The sequence below is a fragment of the Mesoplodon mirus genome (assembly GCF_964341445.2).
Source record: "Mesoplodon mirus genome assembly, chromosome: 4".
NCBI classification, from domain to species: Eukaryota; Metazoa; Chordata; class Mammalia; order Artiodactyla; family Ziphiidae; genus Mesoplodon; species Mesoplodon mirus.
Window position 1 is genome coordinate 13803476 of NC_138979.1, and position 21903 is coordinate 13825378.

Genomic DNA, 21903 nt, shown 5'->3' on the forward strand with positions numbered 1-21903 from the left:
AGAGGCAATCATCAGGGTAATGTCATACCCGTGTCCCTAGAGAAAGAAGGACGTAGTTAAGGTCTTGCCCTCAGAGATTGCGTGCAATGACAGGGCTGTGAGCTACCCGCCCTGGGAGCTGGGTAAAGTATGTCATAGCCCTCTGGAGGGGAAGGCAAACTGCAGTCAAGAGGCTGTTGAGGGCTTCCCTGGTGGCGCAGTGGTTGAGAGTCCGCCTGCCGATGCAGAGGATACGGGTTTGTGCCCCGGTCCGGGAGGATCTCACATGCCGTGGAGCGGCCGGGCCCGTGAGCCATGGCCGCTGAGCCTGCACGTCCGGAGCCTGTGCTCCGCAACGGGAGAGGCCGCAACAGTGAAAGGCCCGCGTACCGCAAAAAAAAAAAAAAAAAAAAAAGAGGGTGTTGAAATAGGCACTGAACAAAAGATATTCAACAAATTCTCTAATAGCAAAATATTTACCATTTGCTGATTGGATGAATTTGGTAAATTCAGAAGTACTGGCTACAGGGACCTTAACGAGACCCACAGCAATCCAGGCTCATGGGTAAATCCACTGTGAGGCACATTCATTCTTCCCAAGTTTAAGAGCAGGGTGAACTGGGCTGTTAAATGGCAAAGCAGTGGGGCTACTCACCACTTCTCTAAATACATCTTGTCTAAAGGGTTTCAATCATTAAAGACTGTTTTAATTTACATTGGGCCATATTAACTATTTTAATGGGGGAAGAAGAGGTTCATGGGGTTCCATTTTATCAAGATAATTTGTGACAAATATTTATTACTTGTTGAGTCAGAGAGTCCATGAGCACTGGCACATTTTAGGACAGTGGGTACTGTGATCACGAGAAATTTAGGCAAGACAGTAGTTCCTGTGGTTAAGCTAAGGCATACCTTTTTGTCCTCTTTATCACGTTTAGTAACTGCCCGAAGATTATAGGGGGTACCTTATTTAAATTTAGTGGGATGCCCAGTGTAACTGTAATTTGAGCCCCGTTATTGATTAAGGCCATGAAGGTTATCCAACTGCTGTGTTTCAGCAAATGTTAAACTAATTCAGAACCAGTGTTATAGAGGTACAAAAGCCAATCTGCCCTTTTAATCTTTTTGTTGTAGAAATTCTTTTAGTAAAATTTCAGTTACCAATTGGGCCAAATTACGGACTTCCATTTCAGTTTTTGTTTGTTTCCTCCTTGTTACTGACTGAATTGTGTCCCACCTTCATACGCGGAAGTTCTAACCCTCACATGACTGTACTTGGAGATGGGGCCTTTAAGAAGGTGATTAATTAAGGTTAAGTGAGGTCATATGGGCAGGGCCCTAATCTGATAGGACTGGTGTCCTTATCAGAAGAGGAAGAGAGGCCAGGGATCTTCCCTCCCTTTGTGTGGGCACATACAGAGCAAAGGCCATGTGCAGGCCAGAAAGAGAGGTCTCATCAGAAATCAACCCTGATGACACCTTGATCTCCTACTTCTAACCTCCAGAACTGTGAAGAAATAGACTTCTGTTGTTTAAGCAACTCAGTTACGGCAGCCCTAGCAGACCAGTGTGCTCACCCTGTAGGGTTTTTTTGTTTTGGTTTGGGGTTTTTTGGTGGTGGTAGTTACTGGGTATACTTCAGGGAGGTCTTCTCTGCACTGCTCATATTTATAAATTTCTTCCTCCAGAAAGCCTCCAATCAGTATTGTCAGGGTTAGCGTCCTTTGCCGTGACAGCGGTTGAATTTACAACTTGGCTGTGCCACAGGGATGCCAGGGGTGTTCTTCTCTATAACCCTGAGGATCAAGGTCTTTTTTGCAACAGAGACATAGGCAGCAGGAGCAGCAAAAGCATCTTATAGGGTCCTAGTGAGCCATCTGCCTTTAGGAATATGAATCTCAGTAATTCAACTGCTCTTCAAATAGGGACTGCTGTTCCTCCATACAGGTGACTACCCAGTGGGCCTGAACAAGCTCTTTCCCCCTGAGCCCTCTTTAGAACAGGACCAACACCGCCTGCTTGAGACACACAAGCAGTGTCTCACAAGTTAAGAGTCTTTCTCCTGAGTCCATCAATCAAGACACACAACTCAGTCTAAGACACAGGTGAGTCTGGGCTGAGACACACAACCCAAGGGTACTTAAAGGAGCTCCCTGATCCCATGCTCTTCTCTGTGAACACCAGTCATTGACGCTTCCAGCTTAGGTAGGTTAAATCTATGACAGAGGCTTGGTAGGACTCAGCAAATGCAGCACCAGGCAGCAGATCCAGTCAGCAAACCAAAGCAAGAGAAGATAACCCTGGGTGGTGGTCGCCCCCCTCTAGACATCCTGCTCCCAATGTCAACTGCTGTGGCCACCTTGCAGGGACAGCATTACCACCTCCATACCCAAAATTTGGTTCCAGTGTCAGGACTGATAATGTCACACACACACACACACACACACAAAACCCCCCTCCCCCCCCAAGATTATACAAAAAGGTTGATTATATAACAAGGCTTTCTGGGGAAAACAGGGCAGGCTTTCCATGTTGGCCCAAAAATTACCTGAGAAAGAAAAGGAGGCTGGTTTGGGATTCCTTATTGCAGTTGGGGTGGGGCTGGGATGAGGGTTCTCGCACACACGGAGGGACGGACGGAGGGACATGCGAGGTTTCCGCCTCCCAGGCTTCCTTCAGGCCTTACCCAGACGTGGGGCACAGGGGGAGGGGAGAGGGGAGGCTTCAAAGCTATCGGCAGTCAAACATCGTACGATGGTGTCACTCTTTATTTCAATATTAAATTACCATGAATAGATGATTCTAGTATGTACTCTTTAGGTTAGAATTTGAATAATGTATATCATAGTTTTAAATAAGACTTCACAAATCTTTCATGTAAAATCATATTCTTCTGGGTAAATATATCCCCTTGATCACATTTATTTATCATTACTCCTTTCTGAATCCCCACAGAAGGAGAGTAAAGGAATAAAAAAGGCAGAGAGTCGTACTGTCATTAAAGACTTCAGAGATTCTTATCACACCCTGATATTATTCCTTATCATCAACTGTTGGGCCTGGGCAGTAAATTATCACAAACCCAATTAGCTGTGGTTCTGGATGTGGTCATCGCAGGCCCACTGCCGCCCTGCACCTGCTTTCACTCTCACCTCGTAAGCAGGCTGACCCTGTGGGCGTCTCCTCTTGCAGGTTTGAGCTGTCAGGACTGTCCGTGCACTAGCTCTCGTGGCTCCCCTCCACTCACACCTTTGTAAATAGCCCCTTTTGTAAATAAGCTCTCTACCAACCGAAGGGGAAAAAACCTCTCCAAGAGCTTTGTGTCAGGCAGAGTAAATGAGTCAGAGTCCTTGTGATGGCCTCTGAGCCCTTCTGTGATTTTACCTCCTTGCCCCTCTGACCTCACCTCCTCCCCCTGCCACCTCGGCTTGCTTTGCTCCGGCCACCCTGGTCATCTTGCTGTTCCTCAAACATCCTAGACGTGCTCCCACTTCAAGGCCTCTGCAATTTGCTGTTCCCTGTACCTGGTGTAATCTTCTACTACATGCCAAGTCCCCCCCAACACTTAGTGGCATTTTGCAAAGCTAAAGGAATGGATCAAACATCTTTGTGTCCATTTCTCAAGAGCTCCAAGTATTTACTGTTGCTCCTAAAAAAAGGGGGGGTAAGAAGGAATCTGAATCATCTGCATTGTCTTGAGCAGTGTTTCTCAAATTATCTATAGTGAAGGACCAGGTTTTAAAAATTATTTCCGGCTACTGCTGACCAAGCTGTAGTCCTGCGGTGCCGAACAAGATTGCAGCTCACACTTCATGTGACGCACCATGCTAGTTTGACAACTAACCCAACTGGCTTATAGTCTCTAAAGGAAGAGCCTGCTGATTGCTCTTGGTTGTGGTGGCAGCTGTCAACTGCTGTAAGTGTCTGAGCTTTGTCACAGGTGGGTAACAAACTCGTTTGCCGGTTGGCACCAGACCACATTTTAGGATCACTGGTCCAGAGGGGATCTCTCTTTTGGCAAAGTAGCTAAGTCATAGATGGGAAGACCTTTCTGGTCACAACGACTGCTGCTAAAGGATCACAACTCTATAATAATAGCTTAGGGTGAGTTGCAAGTTTTCTTCAAAGAAGAGTTTCTCCTCCTAAGAGTGAGAAGACATTAGAGGTGATTTGGGTTTTTTTGTTTGTTTTTCGGTATGCGGGCCTCTCCCGTTGCGGAGCACAGGCTCTGGACGCGCAGGCCCAGCAGCCGTGGCTCACGGGCCCAGCCGCTCCGTGGCATGTGGGATCTTCCCGGACTGGGGCACGAACCCGTGTCCCCTGCATCGGCAGGCAGACTCTCAACCACTGCGCCACCAGGGAAGCCCCAAGGTGATTTGTTTTTAATTTTGTTGTTTGCATTTTTTAATATACCATTTATCCACATATATAGTCAAGGTCAATTAACTGCTCAATTTTCAAATTGGAAATGAAAATTGTATAGCTGAAAGCCAAATGCATATTCTAAAACACAATGTCAGTACAGAATGTAGAATGAGAGGGTAGCTGGTTATTCAATCATTAGATATACCATCCATATTATTAGATGCATGTGTGATATTTTAACTGGGTGATGCTAAGTAAGGATATTATTTCTTAGGTAAAATTTGAGAATTCATGAATTGAGCTGAATCTATTAAAAATTGTTGAATCCAAAATTGTAAGGTCTGTAATTACATAAATAAGGATCATTAATAAGTCATTTCAACAGAAATATTCTTCATTAGGCAGTTTCAATAAAGTATGAAAATGCAGTAAGTACATTTAACATTTTTCTTTTAACTGGGTCATAAGTTTCAGTACCAAATAAATTGCATGACAGTTTGTAATTAACATTTTACCATCTAACTCTGTGACTCTGTGAGGGGAAAGGTATGTATAGGTTACTTTAAAGGTACAGTGTGCTTTCCCCTACAGCCTCCAACTCCTATCCCCCAAGAATATTAAGGATTTTCAAAGGCACTGAATCTTTGAACATTAACTAGTTTTATGACAAAAATCTATCCCAAAGGGGTAGAGAGAATACAATTTAAATGTTATATCAGCTCTTACTTGAGCAGATATATTTTGGAGTCATTACATAAATGTATTAAGTAATTTGAAAACTTTTTATTGTTTATTCAGTATGGAGAGTTATTCCCAGAGCGGGGCTTTTCTGGTGCAAAACTGGAATGCCTGTGTAGTCACAACAGCTGTCCCCACCCCATGGGGTGTCTTCCATTACTTTACAGTAGAGATGAATTTTTGGCCCAGTGTCTCAGTAATATTGGACACACGTGGTTTTAAGTGGCAAAGCGGTATGCGTATGCATTCATCTGACTTTCAGAGCTACAGTTGGCTCCAGATTAGAGCAAGGAGAATACATTCACACCAAGGCCACCCTCATGGCTGCTGCAGTAGTTGGATCACAGTAGGCTCTGTTGCTTCTAAAGACACAACCAACTATTGCTGAGGAATTACACATTCACCAAAGTGCTGTACAGCTGGAAGAGAGAGAATAATGAATTGCTAAAAGGATTCTTTCAAAGATTTCAGATTGTGGTCCCAGTTATTATTGATCTAGTTTTTTAATATTAATAATAAAATCATGGCTGTGAAATAACAGTGAAACTAAAAGGAAAGATTTTCAAGGAAGTAGATGATTTTTCAGGATATTCATCCAAATATTTGATTTAAATCTTTTCCTTTCCAGAAAAAAGTGGCACTATCCTTTTAGACTGATTAACAAGGAATTAAAATTAGATTGATTCTTAATGCCCATTGTTGATATATGCAGCATATTTGGAAGGCCAATCTATTAAAAATAGATTAAAGAATTAGTTTACTCTGTGAAAGAATGGCTTATATTATTGACATTTTAGACAATTTCGTTTGCTGCAAAAATGTGTTTGTTATAATTAATGCAGAAATAAGATCTGATTTAGTGTGAAATTGCATTGATATACTACATGGTTGGAATACTCTATCTCTGTGCAGCGTCAACTTAATGCTGTTTATGTATGACCTTCCTTGTACTATAAGCTTATATTTAAATGCTTCGTTAACTTTTGCATTTTGAAGCCAATTGGTATAGTTATAGTTATTCAAGTTGCAGCTTTTTAGCAAAAGTGATTTCCTAGAAAATCCAATTATGTCCATCTAAATAATATCTGAATAATGGTTTTTCCCCTAAGTAAAAACAAACAAGCAAAAAGAAAGTAAAAAAAACCTTCAGTGTAAATTTTTTAATTATCTGATATGGAGAATTAGATTTCTGATATTCATTAAATATCAAGGAAATTCCGACCATACTCAGTGTAGGCTACCTTTTTATAGAAGGGAATTTATGCATGTTTCGTAAGGGCTGTACTGATGAATATGTTTGAGGCTTTCAGCTTTTAGTGGATACAAAATAGAATGATTGATAAAATCCTCCCTACTATTGGCTATTATTTACTGACTCTTAAGTGGCAGGTTGTATTTATGCCAATTTATCTGCTTCAGGGAACATTCTTGATAGCAGAACAAAGTGAATAAAAGTAGTTTGCTTTGCAAATGAATGCAAATGGGAGAGCCTTTCGGAAAGCCCTTTAACAGGGGCAGTGCACTTTGATTATGAGTGAAGCTGCCATTTGGACATGGTGAAAAGAGCACGCTTGAACCATTGATTGGGGGAGACAGTAAAAAGTCAGGAAGGGCCCCGTTAAGCTTGCGGTGAGGCAGGCGGATGTCAGTGTGGTTAGAGCACAGTGGGAGAATGACAGGGAGGATTAGTGTCAGGGAGAAGCTTTGCTGTAGCTGTGGAGATAGTCCCTGGGGTCACTCACCTCTGACTGTTGTCTGTGCTGATGGTCCTGTAATGCATACGGCCTGATGTGTGCCTGTTCATTATCGGAAATGGTGATTAGAAAAGGTATTTGTCTCAGAGGTTTCCTTCCTTCTTTCTTTTTTTCTTTCTTTTTAATTAAAGGAAAATAAGGTGGCTTCCTCCATCTCTCTGCTGACTCCTAGAGTCTTGTGTTACACCATTGTGGCTACTGCCTCTGGTAGGAAATAGTTTAGTGCTGTAACGTAAAATAATTGTAACGTGGTTACCTGTTATTTGATGATGGTTTCTTTTGCTTTGCTCAACTTTGGGTTTCACCAAGTGGTAATGCTGAATAAAATGCAGAGAATATGCTTGCTCTGAGAATTTTGGCTTTTGCAGAAAAAGATTTTTATAATCTTTAAGGTATTTTATTATTCAGTTTAATAATTTGATCAACTTTTAGAAGCTATTTACCTTTTCAAGAAGGAAGTGTTGCTTTGCATGGACCGGGTGGTTTAAGTCTTGGCTGCAGGAGTTTCTAATTTCTGTTCTCAAGTTTTACAAAATGCTAGCACTTGATAAATTAACTTCTTGAAAATACATGCTTTTTAGAATTAAATATCGTTACGTAGAATGAACAAAAAATATATCTTTGTCTCGGTTCTGATTCTGAATCAGTCCATTTACTTGTTCACATTTTCATTTACACTTATAAAGTTTTTTGCTTTTTTAATCATTTTTCTTAAAAACTTCAAGACCTTCTGTGGTAAGCTCACATGAGGCATTTGTGAGCATTAGTGACACAATGCACTTCAAAACAACTGTCTTTCTTTTTTAAATGTCTTTAAGAGCCTGGGTTCACAGTATTTCTTCTTTATTATTTGGTGTACGTTGGAGCATTTAAAAGGCTGTGGGAGCTTTGCATTCTAATGTTAAATATGCAACTCAGACCTTCACCTAATCTAGTAGATACATTTTAACATTGTTATTTTTGCAGAAAGCATAATGCCAATACTTGGTTTCACAGGTTTATTAAACGTTTTAGCGAACATTCTCTGAATTATTTTTTTTTCTTTAATGTTTTGCAGGCACCTGAATGGACAGAAGAGGACCTCAGCCAGCTGACAAGAAGTATGGTTAAGTTCCCAGGAGGAACCCCAGGTCGATGGGAAAAGATTGCCCACGAATTGGGTCGATCGGTGACAGATGTGAGTTCACTCAGATTTGCATTGTATGGAGAGTGACAAACCAGAATAAGCCAACTATGTAGAAGGCAGACATAGATGCATCCAACATTATCTTTGGAGAAAGCCTACAATCTTTTTAAGGACCTGGAAGTGAACCGTTAACAAAATAAGCAAGAAGCAGATGTCAGCCAGTCCCCTGGTCTACAATTAACAGCTGTGTGAGGCATTCTGGTGTTCAGAGACTTAAGCTACTGTAACCTAATCACAGAAAAACAATGCTAGTTTTTGTTTCGAGTGACCCCTTTAGCTGTGGGAAAAAAATAGTTCTCTGATCAGAATTAGAGAAGTTACATTTCAGCTGGATCTTTTTAGCACTGAAGTACAGATTGCTATAGGTAGTTGACAGGTGGTTTGCGTTAATTAAATGAGCAATATTCCTATAATGTTTTTATTTCAAGGATGATACCTACCATTCATTTTGACAAGTTGTTTAACCAAAAAATTGTTCTATGCATATAGCTTTATAATTATATATAATATACATTAAAAGTGTATAACTAGATTTATATATATACTATAAACAATATATATTTAAATTATATATGATTATATGTGACTAGTAACACCTACCATTTAAAAGACAGTGTTGGGCTTCCCTGGTGGCGCAGTGGTTGAGAGTCCGCCTGCCGATGCAGGGGACACGGGTTTGTGCCCCGGTCCGGGAAGATCCCACATGCTGCGGAGCGGCTGGGCCCGTGAGCCATGGCCGCTGAGCCTGCGCGTCCGGAGCCTGTGCTCCGCAACGGGAGAGGCCACAGCAGTGAGAGGCCCGCGAACCGCAAAAAAACAAAACAAAACAACAACAAAAAAAAGACAGTGTTTACCAGGAAAGTTTTCGATTTAACACTTTAGAAATATAGGGCAGAGAATCTTATAAAAGCACCTACTAGAGCACCTGATATGTACTAAATATTCAGTAAATGTGTACTTGAAATGGAGGTCTTTATTTTCATCAATATGATCCTTATTTTCATAAATGGTAGTAAATATTCTTTACTGAATTTACTTTAAAATAAATCCTATAGCTCTAAAATATCTAAGGATACTGAAAGCAAAGATTCAGATTTCTTATGTTCTCTTCAATTGTATTAGTATACTTTGGGTCTTTTTTGATAATGAACAATTTAAAAACCCTGCAAAATGATTAATAAGCACAACTACCAAAAAATAACCTTTTAATTTAGAAACAAATGCTACGTATTACTGTCAATTTTTTTTCTTGGGTTTTTTTGTTTTGTTTTGTTTCAGATAGGAGCTGCTTTGAGAATTTTAAATTATATATGAATGTTTTTACTACCATATGGTAGGACTTTTTAAAATCACATTTTAAAGACAGAAATTTTTGTAAGATGTTTTACATGATTTTGACTTAAAAGTTAGTCTGATCATGTGGAAAGTTAGCCCTTGTATCTTATAACTTTTTTTTTTTGGCTATTTCATGATGAGACCAGTTATCTTAGGTTACTGGAGGAAAACCATAAGGATACCTTTTCCTCTGCTAAGAATGTTACTGGGATGTGCATTTTATCTTGTAAGGTTGTTTGTAAAAGATAATAATGCCTTATCAGTAAATATCTGACCAGGTTAAAGATGTTCCATGGTTACTGATGTTTTAAGTACTATGATCCTCTAAGTATATAATTACTGTTAATGTAATGATTAACAAAAATTACTGAAATACTTTTTAGAAAGTTACAAAACAGGCATTGGTTTAAAAGGGCCTCAAAACTTTTAGTTCAATTGGCTGATGAGAGAGAATAGTTCACTAACTTAGTGTCTCCGTTGAAGATAGCGGTATCTCTGCTGAAGATAGCACTGCCTTTAACTTTTTAAAATATAAATTTTATTTATTTATTTATTTATGGCTGCATTGAGTCTTCGTTGCTGCATGCAGGCTTTCTCTAGTTTGTGGCGAGCGGGGGTACTCTTTGTTGCGGTGCGCAGGCTTCTCATTGTGGTGGCTTCTCTTGTTGCAGAGCACGGGCTCTAGGTGCACAGCCTTCAGTAGCTGTGGTGCACGGGCTTAGCTGCTCCGCGGCATGCAAGATCTTCCCGGACCAGGGCTCGAACCCGTGTCCCCCTGCATTGGCAGGTGGATTCTTAACTACTGCATCACCAGGGAAGTCCCAACACTGCCTTTAACTTTTTAAATAATATTTCTATGAGACCTTACAGTTAATAATGCCAAAAGCAGATAAGAAATTGAATAGAGCAATATTTTACTTTGTTGTTGTCGTCATTAAAATCTGGTTAAATTTTTAATCTGTATTTTTAAGAGGAGAGAGATGAAAGTTTAAATGCTAATATACATGATGTAATCAACAGAGCCTTGGGATGGCTGTTTAGTGTCATAGATCTAGAAAATCGACGTAACTTACAAGAGCAGTCTTAGTGCAGCCTTGGTGTAGGTAAAGGCACCTTTTCACACTTTCGCAAATTCATCCCATAGTTTTTTCTTCTTCTTCTAGACTTACCCAAGGGAGACTGATTCCATGTAATAGAAATTTTTTCCTTTTATCATGGAAGTAGCAAACATGACTTTTTTTTTGCTTTTTTTTTTTTTTTTTTGCGGTACGCAGGCCTCTCACTGTTGTGGCCTCTCCCGTTGTGGAGCACAGGCTCCGGACACGCAGGCTCAGTGGCCATGGCTCACGGGCCCAGCCGCTCCGCGGCATGTGGGATCTTCCCAGACCGGGGCACGAACCCGTGTCCCCTGCATCGGCAGGCGGACTCTCAACCACTGCGCCACCAGGGAAGCCCCCAAACATGACTTTTTGAGATTTTTCTTCCCCCTCCAAGTATTAGTTCTATTTTCATAATACCAAAAGTACCTTGGAAATACTTAGTAAACCTAAAATTTGGGGCACCAAAAGTGCCATTGTAACTTTTCTTCTCTATCAATATATACATATATAGACTCACACTGCATTTTCATTCTGTGAGCATCATCTCCATAGCTAGACTGTACATTTCATTTCAGTAACATACACACAAACACAAACTGTAAAGCACTCTCTCTCTAAAAAAGAACAAGTGTCTGAAGACAAAACTCATTTTACCGAACACACAGTGAGTTACATTGAAGCAGCTGAGATGGGTTTGGCTAATACAGTTCCTTTAGTAGAATGTTAAGTGAAAGCTAACCACACTTTAGAAGATCACTTATACTTCTTTTTTGGCGTATGGTGTTAATTAGATTTGTTTTCATTAAGTGTTCCACTATGAAAAAGAAACCAAGTTGAGTTTGCTGTTATTGGAACCTCTGCATACTGACCGGATCACCTGTACCAGTTCTCCCCAGCTCTGCACATCTGTTCTTTGACCCGTTTTCCTTGCTAAATGTGTAGCTTCAGGCTGAGTTCTCTTTCCTTCGAGAAACAATTGACCTTTTTGGGAGGGGTGAGAGTGTGCCGTGGTGGAATCTATATGTGCTTTATTTGGGTTGACAGATTACAGTGAAAAACCCATTTTGTTCCTCAATTAAGAAAGGAGTTTTCAGTGTATTAATTGTCATAATTCACTAGTTAAATTGCTAAATACCACTCTGGATAAATACAAAGAATTTGTTATTAGCTTTGTAAAAAAAAAAATCAATGCAAAGTATATTTTAACTCAGATATACCTAAACTGTAAGACTTTATTATAGATGAAATATTTTAAATGTTAATATATGCCTTTTAGCAAATAATTTTGGTAACCACAAAGGACACTCAAATTGTAAAAACAGGAAACAAAAACTGTCTGGCATGTAAAAACCAACTTTAGTGTGATTATTAACTGCAGGTTTTCTAAATTAAGGTCAGGGAGCCTCACATTTCTTGCTTGTGCAGTAATACCATTCTCTTGCCTGTAAGGATGTAAACTGATTCTGCCCCTCTCCAGTCACTAATCTCCTGCGTCCTAGTTGTGATAACAGACTGATTGGAGATGTTCTGCCTGCTTGGAAAAGGCCCAGGTAGGTAGCAAAACAAAAGATAGGTGGATAGATCTAAACAGACTTTTGTAATTAGCTTAGTGCCAACCTGAGATGTGTATAGTTAGATAAGCATTTCATATGCAGGTGAAAAGGAGGGAGAATAATAAAATTCCCAATTTTATTTTATATAGCCACAACTAGAGAGGAGATAGAGGAGATACCTGTTGGGGGAATATTTATATGTTATTATGGCAGTTGTTTCAAAAAATGTAAGCAGATTATTCAATAGAAAAACTTTTGTCAGTGAACTAAATATATAGTATATATAATGCTGAAAGGCATATATTAACATTTAAGATACTTCATCTATAGTAAAGTAGGTGTTACAGTTTAGGTATATCTCAGTTAAAATAGACTTTGCATTAATTTTTTAACAAAGCTAATAACATTCCTTTTATTTATCCAGAGTAGAATTCAGCAATTTAACTCGTATATATTTTGGCAAATGTATCATTGCTATTACTTTTATTTAGAGTCAGACTAGTCCTACACAGGCTGTAAAGGGGACAAGAACCGTCGCCACCCCCTGCATCGGGCTCCCTGCCACAGCGGTTCTCCAGAGCAGCCTCATCTCCGCTCCTCTCGCTCCCCCACCTGCTCAACCCCAAGACCTTCAAGGATACTTAAATTTTAAAAAGGAAGGGGTCCTTTATACCATTCTTCTTGCTAGATGAGTCACTAAAATCTAATAATCAATTTTCAATCTGACATTAATTGATGATAATAATGTGTTATCAAATCTCTCTCTCATGCACACACACTCTGTTGTATGTCATTCCAGACTTTAGTCTTCTTATATAGGCATATGACTACATAATTTTAACAGTATTAATCTGTATCCTGCCCTTTTCACTTTGCTATGAGCTTCTTTCCACGACAACAAAGATCCACATCCTTTTTCTAAACACCTGTACAATACTCCATGTTGTCTGGATATAATTAAGGAGCACCCAGGTGATTGTCACTTAAATTGCTTCCCTTTTTTTCTTCATTCATCTTTCCATTTATATCTGTTTCCTTAGCTTGTATGCCTAGGAGTAGAGATGGTTGATTCAAGACTATGGATGTTTTCCGAACCTTTGGGACTCTAAAATTGGCCTCCAGAGAGGTGATAATATTATACAATGCCCCTGGTGGTATGAGAGGACACTTCCTCATAGTCTCATAAACACAGAACGTTTGTTTTTCATCATTGCTCATCAACTAAGTGAAAAGTGCTATGGCACTGATTTTTATAACTTGCCTCCTTACTTACTGGTCTTATTTTGAATAGAGTTTGTGTTAATTCATTATAATTTGAGGATAGATAGTCCTACCGTTTTTTGTTGTTTTTTTGGCTGTGCTGGGTCTTTGTTGCAGTGCACGGGCTTCTCCTGTTGCAGAGCGTGGGTTCTAGGTGCACAGGCTTCAGTAGTTGTGGCTCATGGGCTCTAGAGCACAGGCTCAGTAGTTGCAGCGCATGGGCTTAGCTGCTCTGCAGCATGTGGGATCTTCCTGGACCAGGGATCGAACCTATGTCCCCTGCATTGGCAAGCATATTCTTAACCACTGTGCCACCAGGGAAGTCCTACCTTCTGCAAATAATACTTTGCCATTTTCTTTATATCTTTTGTTATCTTATTTGAGTGTATTAGCTAACAATTCCAGAGATATGTTATATTACAGTAAGAATGATTCATGTAGACTTTTTGCTCAACATTTTAATAAGAAAACTTAATGTTTGGTCATTAATTTTAATATTAGTCATTGATATGAGAAATCCATTATTATGCTAGGGAAATTTTCTTCACTCTAATTTTTCCAATTCTCATTTATTACAGTTGTGTTCAGGAATAGATGTGAAATTTTAACAGTGGTTTCTTCAACATCCCTTGACATGATCATATGACCTAATAAGGATGAATATATTACTAGGGTCCCCCTTTGTATTTCTAAGATAAAGTTTACTTAATCATATAATATTATTCTTTCAATAAACAGCTGGATTTGATTTGTTAATTTATTTAGGATTCTTACATTTATATATCTTAAAGTAAAAATATTCTAGAATTCTTGTTGTTTTGTTAATTGGATATCTTTAGGTAGGGTTATACCAGCCTTCTAGAATTAGTTCATTATACCTGCCTTCTAACATCTAGAGCAGCGGTCCCCAACCTTTTTGGCACCAGGGACTCATTTCGTGGAAGACAGTTTTTCCACACATGGGGCTGGGGGGATGGTTCAGGCAGTAATGGGAACAGTGGGGAGTGGCAGAAGTGAGACGCTTCACTCACTCGCCCGCTGCTCACCTCCTGCTGCGTGGCTGGTTCCTAATCAGGGGTTGGGGACCCCTGATCTAGAGAGTCAAGAAAATACTGAATTCATAAAACAAAAAAGTGTGCTATGGAAAAAAATCAGAACAAAAATAAGTATCCAAATAAATGAAGTGGAATGGTTGAAAATTATCATCTGGAAAATCTCCTAGAGAGCAGAACAAAAAGACAAGAAATACAGGGAATCAGTCCAAAAGGTCAGAATCTGATTAAAAGGAGTTCCAGTTAGAGAAAACAGACATGAGAGCATTTTTCAATAAATGATACAATGAAGTTTTCCAGGATGAAGAAACACCTGAGACCAACAACGCATGAACACTGAGACTACACAGAAGATCTTTAAAGCTTCTAGGGAGAAGAAACCTCCAAAGTAAGGCAGGTCAGAGTGACAGCAGGTTGCTTGGCAGCAGTAGATTCCGGGAGACGAGAGGAACATTGGCCTCACAGTTCAAGGGGCAATGGTTCTGAATCTAGAACAGACCAACCAGCTATGACGGTAAATACGTGGGGTGAGGACTCATTCTTAAGACAGTTTCCTGAGACTGCACTCCAGCAAATGAGGGATAAGTCACCAAAGAGGAAGACACAGAATCCTCGGAATAGTGGACTGAGCCCAGTGAATGGAAATCCGGAGACCCCACAGCAATACAGCAGGCGAAGAGTGCAGAAAGTCCACGCTGGAGCAGGAGAACAAAAGACTGGGAGAGAGCAACGACGTGAACAAAAGGCAACTAGAAACTCCACCAACAGAAAACCGTACAAAAAAGGCATAGTCCAAATTTAAGTTCAGCCATACCTCAGGTTCAGTTCCAGACCACCGAAATAAAGCAAACATCACAATAAAGTGACCCACATGAATTTTTTGGTTTCCCAATGCATATAAAAGTTATGTTTACACTATATTGTAGTCTGTTAAGTGTGCAATAGCATTATGTCCAAAAAACATACATACCTTAATTAAAGATAGTTTATTGCTTAAAAAAATGCTAACCATCATCTGAGCCTTCAGTGAGTCATAATCTTTTTGCAGTAGTAACATCAAAGATCACAGATCGCCATAACAAATATAATAATAATGAAAAAGTGTGAAATATTGTGAGAATTATCAAAATGTGACACAGAGACACAAAATGAGCAGATGCTATTGGGAGAATGGTGCCCACAGACTTTCTCAACAGAGTTGCCACAAACCTTCAACTTACAGAAACCGCAATCTGCCTGTGCAGTAAAAAGTGGAACGATAGTAACAGCAAAAGAATTTGATACTGAGAACATTCTCCTTTAAGTGACACAAGAAGTGCGATCACAGTGCAGTACTTATCTCTACAGTGAGTAATGTTTACCATATCACAGTTATGTAAGATCTTACATAATGGCTTTTCATATTTTAAACATTTTATATACTTTCAATATGAGATTAGGTCACTCCCTAACACCATACACAAAAATAAACTCAAAATGGATTAAAGACCTAAATGTAAGGCCAGAAACTATCAAACTCTTAGAGGAAAACATAGGCAGAACAGTTTTTGACATAAATCACAGCAAGATCCTTTTTGACCCACCTCCTAGAGAAATGGAAATAAAAACAAAAATAAACAAGTGGGACCTAATGAAACTTCAAAGCTTTTGCACAGCAAAGGAAACCATAAACAAGACCAAAAGACAACCCTCAGAATGGGAGAAAATATTTGCAAATGAAGCAACTGACAAAGGATTAATCTCCAATATTTATAAGCAACTCATACAGCTCAGTAACAAAAAAACAAACAACCCAATCCAAAAATAGGCAGAAGACCTAAATAGACATTTCTCCAAAGAAGATATACAGACTGCCAACAAACACATGAAAGAATGCTCAACATCATTAATCATTAGAGAAATGTAAATCCAAACTACAATGAGATATTATCTCACACCAGTCAGAATGGCCATCATCAAAAAATCTAGAAACAATAAATGCTGGAGAGGGTGTGGAGAAAAGGGAGAACTACTATATGACCCAGCAATCCCACTACTGGGCATATACCTTGAGGAAACCATAATTCAAAAAGAGTCATGTACCAAAATGTTCATTGCAGCTCTATTTACAATAGCCTGGAGATGGAAACAACCTAAGTGTCCATCATCGGATGAATGGATAAAGAAGATGTGGCACATATATACAATGGAATATTACTCAGCCATAAAAAGAAACAAAATTGAGCTATTTGTAATGAGGTGGATAGACCTAGAGTCTGTCATACAGAGTGAAGTAAGTCAGAAAGAGAAAGACAAATACTGTATGCTAACACATATATATGGAATTTAAGAAAAAAATGTCATGAAGAACCTAGGGGTAAGACAGGAATAAAGACACAGACCTACTAGAGAATGGACTTGAGGATATGGGGAGGGGGAAGGGTAAGCTGTGACAAAGCGAAAGAGAGGCATGGACATATATACACTACCAAACGTAAGGTAGATAGCTAGTGGGAAGCAGCCGCATAGCACAGGGAGATCAGCTTGGTGCTTTGTGACCGCCTGGAGGGGTGGGATAGGGAGGGTGGGAGGGAGGGAGATGCAAGAGGGAAGAGATATGGGAACATATGTGTATGTATAACTGATTCACTTTGTTATAAAGCAGAAACTAACACACCATTGTAAAGCAATTATACTCCAATAAAGATGTAAAAAAAAACATTTTATATACTTTTAGATGGTTTTTCAATTTTTAAAATCAACAAATTGTGGAAGACTATGGCAAGTTGTCCATCAAAATACGTTATCCCCTTTTCTAGTAATAGAGAAGGCAGGCACATATTTGCCCAGCAACACTGCACTTCCGAGCCCTCCAAGCTCTGCTATGGCTAGGTTACTAATTTCTTCTCAGAGGAACATAATTGAAGTAATGTGTGTCCCTAGGAGCTCTTGCTCACTTTTCCCTTCCACTGAACTGGAATACCAATTTGCCTGCAGCTCAGCTGCGACCATGCAGGCAAAGACAGTTGCCCTAAAGAATGGCAGGGAAGCACAATGGAAAGAACACGAACATATGGAGTAAAATAAAAATTGTAAACAGTGACAAGCTCCACGAAGAAAAACAAAGCAGAGTAAGAGGTTAGAGACCTAACCTAGGGAGTGCAGTTTCAAGTGGGATTCTGAGGAAAGTCCTCTCTAAGAGGTAGCGTTTGAGCAGAGACACAAAGCAACTGAGGGAGCGAGGTTGTCTGAGAAAGCGTTCCAGGTGGAGGAAACAGCAGTTGCAAAGGCTTTGAGGCAAGAGCCTGCTTGGGGTGTGCAGAGTCCAGCAAAGAGGTCAGTATGGCTGACCAGGAGTGAGCAGGGGGGATTAGAGAAGATGAGGCCAAGAGATAGTGGAGGACCAGACCACCTAGGACCTCCTTGGTCAAGGTAAAGATTTTGGATTTTACTCTGAATGAGACAGGAAAGCACCAGAAGATTTTGAGCAAAGGAGTGCAAGATCTAAAAGGGTCATTCTGACTTCTCTGTGGAGAAGATGCTGTGGCAGGGCAAGTGTGGGAGCAGGAAGGCAGGCCAAGTAAGAGGCTATTTCAGTTGTCCCTGCAAAAGACAGTGGTGGTTTGGACCAGGGCTTATTGGTAGAGATGAGAAAAAGAGGCTGAATTCAGGATATAATATACCAAAAGCCTGTTAGTTAATTATGTGTACTTGTAAGCATCAGAAGAACTGTGAACATACAGACGGCCAACAGGCACATGAAAAGACGCTCAGTATCACTAATTATTAGAGAAATGCAAATCAAAACTACAATGAGGTATCACTTCACACTGGTCAGAATGGCCATCATTAAAAACTCTACAAATAATAAAAATGCTGGAGAGAGTGTGGAGAAAAGGGAACCCTCCTACACTGCTGGTGGGAATGTAAATTGGTGCAGCCACTATGGAGAACAGTATGGAGGTTCCTTAAAAAACTAAAAATAGAGCTACCATACAATCCAGCAATCCTACTCCTGGGCATATATCCAGAACAGACAAAAACTCTAATTCGAAAAGATACATGCACCCCAGTGTTCATAGCAGCACTGTTTACAATAGCCAAGACACGGAAGCAACCTAAGTGTCCATTGACAGATGAATAAAGATGTGGTATATGAACACAATGGAATATTACCAGCCATGAAAAAGAATGAAATAATGCCATTTGCAGCAACATGGATGAACCTAAAGATTATCATACTAGTGAAGTAAGTCAGAGAAAGACAAATATCATATATCACTTATATGTGGAATCTTAAAAAATTGTATAAATGAAGTTATTTACAAAATAGAAATGGACTCACAGATGTAGATAACAAACTTATGGTTACCAAAGGAAATGGCAGGGGGCAGATATAAAATAAACAAGGACCTACTGTATAGCACAGGGAACTATATTCAATATCCTGTAATAACCTATAATGGAAAAGAATCTGAAAAATATGTGTGTGTGTGTGTGTGTGTGTGTGTGTGTGTGTGTGTGTGTAACCAGGTCACTTTGCTGTACACCCGAAACCAACACAACATTGTAAATTTATTATACTTCAGTTTTTTTAAATGGTTAAAAAAACAATGCTCAGAAAAAATATTTTAAAATTTCAAAAAAAGACTGTGAACAGAAATCCATGCTTCTGGGTGTAGGGTACATGGCTTTTCATCAGAAGCCCTGGTTGTAAACTGATTTTTTTTTTTAAGCTGTGTGCATGTATTACCTTGATTTTTAAAACTACTTTTAAAAATTGAAAGAAAAAATATTTTATATCTTTCCATGTCAGTATATAGGCCTACCTCATTCTTCTTAAATTTTTTTATTATAAAAGCTTTACTGATTTACAGAAATAGAAAAAAAAATCCTAAAATTTGTATGGAACCACAACGGACCCCAAATAGCCAGAACAATCTTGATAGAGAACAAAGCTTGGAGGCATCACATGTCCTGTTTTCAAAATATGTTATAAAGCTATGGTAATCAAAACAGTAAGGTACTTGACAGCTGACACCTAGGCCGGGAGGGCAGTGGGAACATTCAACCTCTATTGAAACACTTGCCAGACCATCCCCTCACTGAAAACAGCTTTACTAGTGGAATTCTAGAGCCATCTATTAATATTTTTGCCTGTTTATATTCCCCCATCAAAGGGCCTTGAGGGCTAATTTGAATGTTCTAGCAAAGTAATAACAACTACTTGCAGACCCTTGTCCAGAGAATGTCCTTCTTTTATCTGGTTCAGTTGTCTTTTTCCACAGAGGACACAGCTTAAGGAGGGGCAAACAGAATAGTGGAGAGAGAGGAACAAGATATCCACCCAGATTGCTTATACATCAATAGGGTGACAGGTATCACCAACAGATCTCTGTGACACACACTGGGGAAATCAAAGTACAAAGGGCTTGAATCTTTACTAAATTCACCTAGTTGGTGATTGGCAGTAACTTGGGTAAAGTAGTACAGAATTGGCCTTCATGAGAGGTGAGGCCAGACTCCCAAACTGTCAGTACACAAGCCTGTTTTGGATTGCTCTTTCCTTACTTTAGCCAACATTGATTTAGAAGTAAAAAACTTTTAAAGCAATAAACAATGATTTTCTTTCTTATAAGCACAGTCCTAATTAATTGGAAATCTGTTGAATGAGTATGCAAAGGAATAACCACATTGAAGCTCCTTGAGGTGGAATAAGACTAGATCTTATACATATACCACTGTTCTCAGTATAGTGATATGCTAAGTCAATACTTAATAAATCTTTGGTAATTCACCTAAATTGAAAGATAGTTCATTAATAATATCACATCTAGGGAATTCCCTGGCAGTCCAGTGGTTAGGACTCCGCACTCTCACTGCAGAGGGCCTGGGTTCAATCCCTGGTTGGGGAAATAAGATTCCACATGCCACGTGGTGCAGCCAAAAAAATAATAATACTAAAATAATGTCACATCTAGTGAATCACAGAATATTTGATTTAAAAAGAAATCATTAATGCAATCTTTTGTTTTATGGATAAAGAAGTTAAGTGGAAAGAATTTAAAAGAATTTAAAAGAAAACCTGGCTTTGGTGTCCTATGCTACCATTTACGGGCTGTGTGATTTTGTAGGTCCCCATATCACTCTGAGCTTCAGTTTCTTCGCCTGTGATATGAATTTCACGGGGTAGCTGGTGGGTGAAATGTGATAGCATCATGAAAATACTTTGTTATTATGAACCATTACACAATTGTAAATCACTATAATAATCACTTATTACAGATGTGAGTTCTAGAAAGAGATAAAAGTTCAAGGCCACAGAGCTAGTTAATGGCAGCCTGGGACTAGAACCGAGATTGTTTGACTCTTATTTAAGCCACACTGTCCTCTTAGTTCAGCAAAGACTTGATTTTTACATCTTAACCCTGTGTGTAGGACAGCACTATTCTTTGTCAGCCATGCCCTAGACCAAATATCATCTTCAAAGTGAAATCTCTTGGTTTTCTGAGGTTCTGGGCCAAAGGAGGATAAATTTGAGAGCAAGGTATTCCATGTCCCAAGACACTGGCCAGTCCATGGGGCTGGAACTCCAGAGAGCTCCAAAAGCAGTTGCTTTCCTTTGAATATTTGAACCACAGAAATATTCAGCATCTCGTTAAGCTCCAACTGAACACTTGTTCATCTTCCTCAGTGATTCATTCAAGCAAAGCATACTTGCAGATTGCATAAAAATTTTTCTATATATATCTCCCATTTACCATTCTTATATGTTTTCTCCTGGATCTTATTTAGTGTCCTATATTACTACTATATTGAGTTTGTAATTTGTACTCACTCATCAGAACCCTGTATCTTACCAAGAGGATAGTATCCACTTTAAAGTCTAGATGTAATTTACTAGTTACAGTGATATTCACTTTGAATACCATGGATGTTTTATTCATGAAGGAACTGGTTTCTCACAGTATAATCTATGGTCTGGGGATAGCATCGTACTTTATGGTGGGATTTCTTTTATTACCCTGAATTATTTGCTTAACTCTGTCTTATGTATAGCTTAGAGATGCAGCAAGTCAATAGATGGTGACCCTTGGGCAGATGCTAATGTGTTAACGCAATGTAAAATTGCTTCCTTGTGCTAAAAATTTGGGTAACCCATTTAAAAAAGAGGAAAGTGGGTGAATGTATGTTGGCTTGTTGCAATATTTTGTTGATAGACTAAAAATATCTGCAAAACTACACTACTGTCTGTTGGCATAAGTATTTTCTCCCAGTAAATGGCCATCTACATTACTTATAGAGGTGATCAGGAAGTTAATGGAAGGCCCTCTTTGTCAATGATTAAGATGTACACTATTATTATTTCTTGTATTTTCTATCCAGACAGAGGATCCAGAGAAAAATTTAAAGACATTGGAGAAATAATAAGAATAAACAGCACTGCTCTCTACCAGCTGGAAACATTTTTCAGGGCGTTTATTTAATGTTCAGGTAACAGAGTGCCATTTTTATTTGAAAACTACAGTAGCTCCTGGTTATAACGAGTGCTAGATTCAGCAGAAAGTTGGCCAAAATTAAATACAACTGAATGAAAATACA

General features: G+C 39.3%; 1 protein-coding gene across 1 annotated transcript in view; it reads left to right on the forward strand.

Moving 5' to 3' along the window:
- The window catches only part of DNAJC1 (DnaJ heat shock protein family (Hsp40) member C1), a 210314-nt gene that overhangs the window by 168264 nt on the left and 20147 nt on the right, over nt 1-21903 (forward strand). Inside the window, exon 9 of the mRNA XM_082617246.1 lies at nt 7894-8013. Within this exon, the coding sequence (XP_082473372.1) occupies nt 7894-8013 (120 nt within the window). The remainder of the gene's footprint in view (nt 1-7893; nt 8014-21903) is intronic.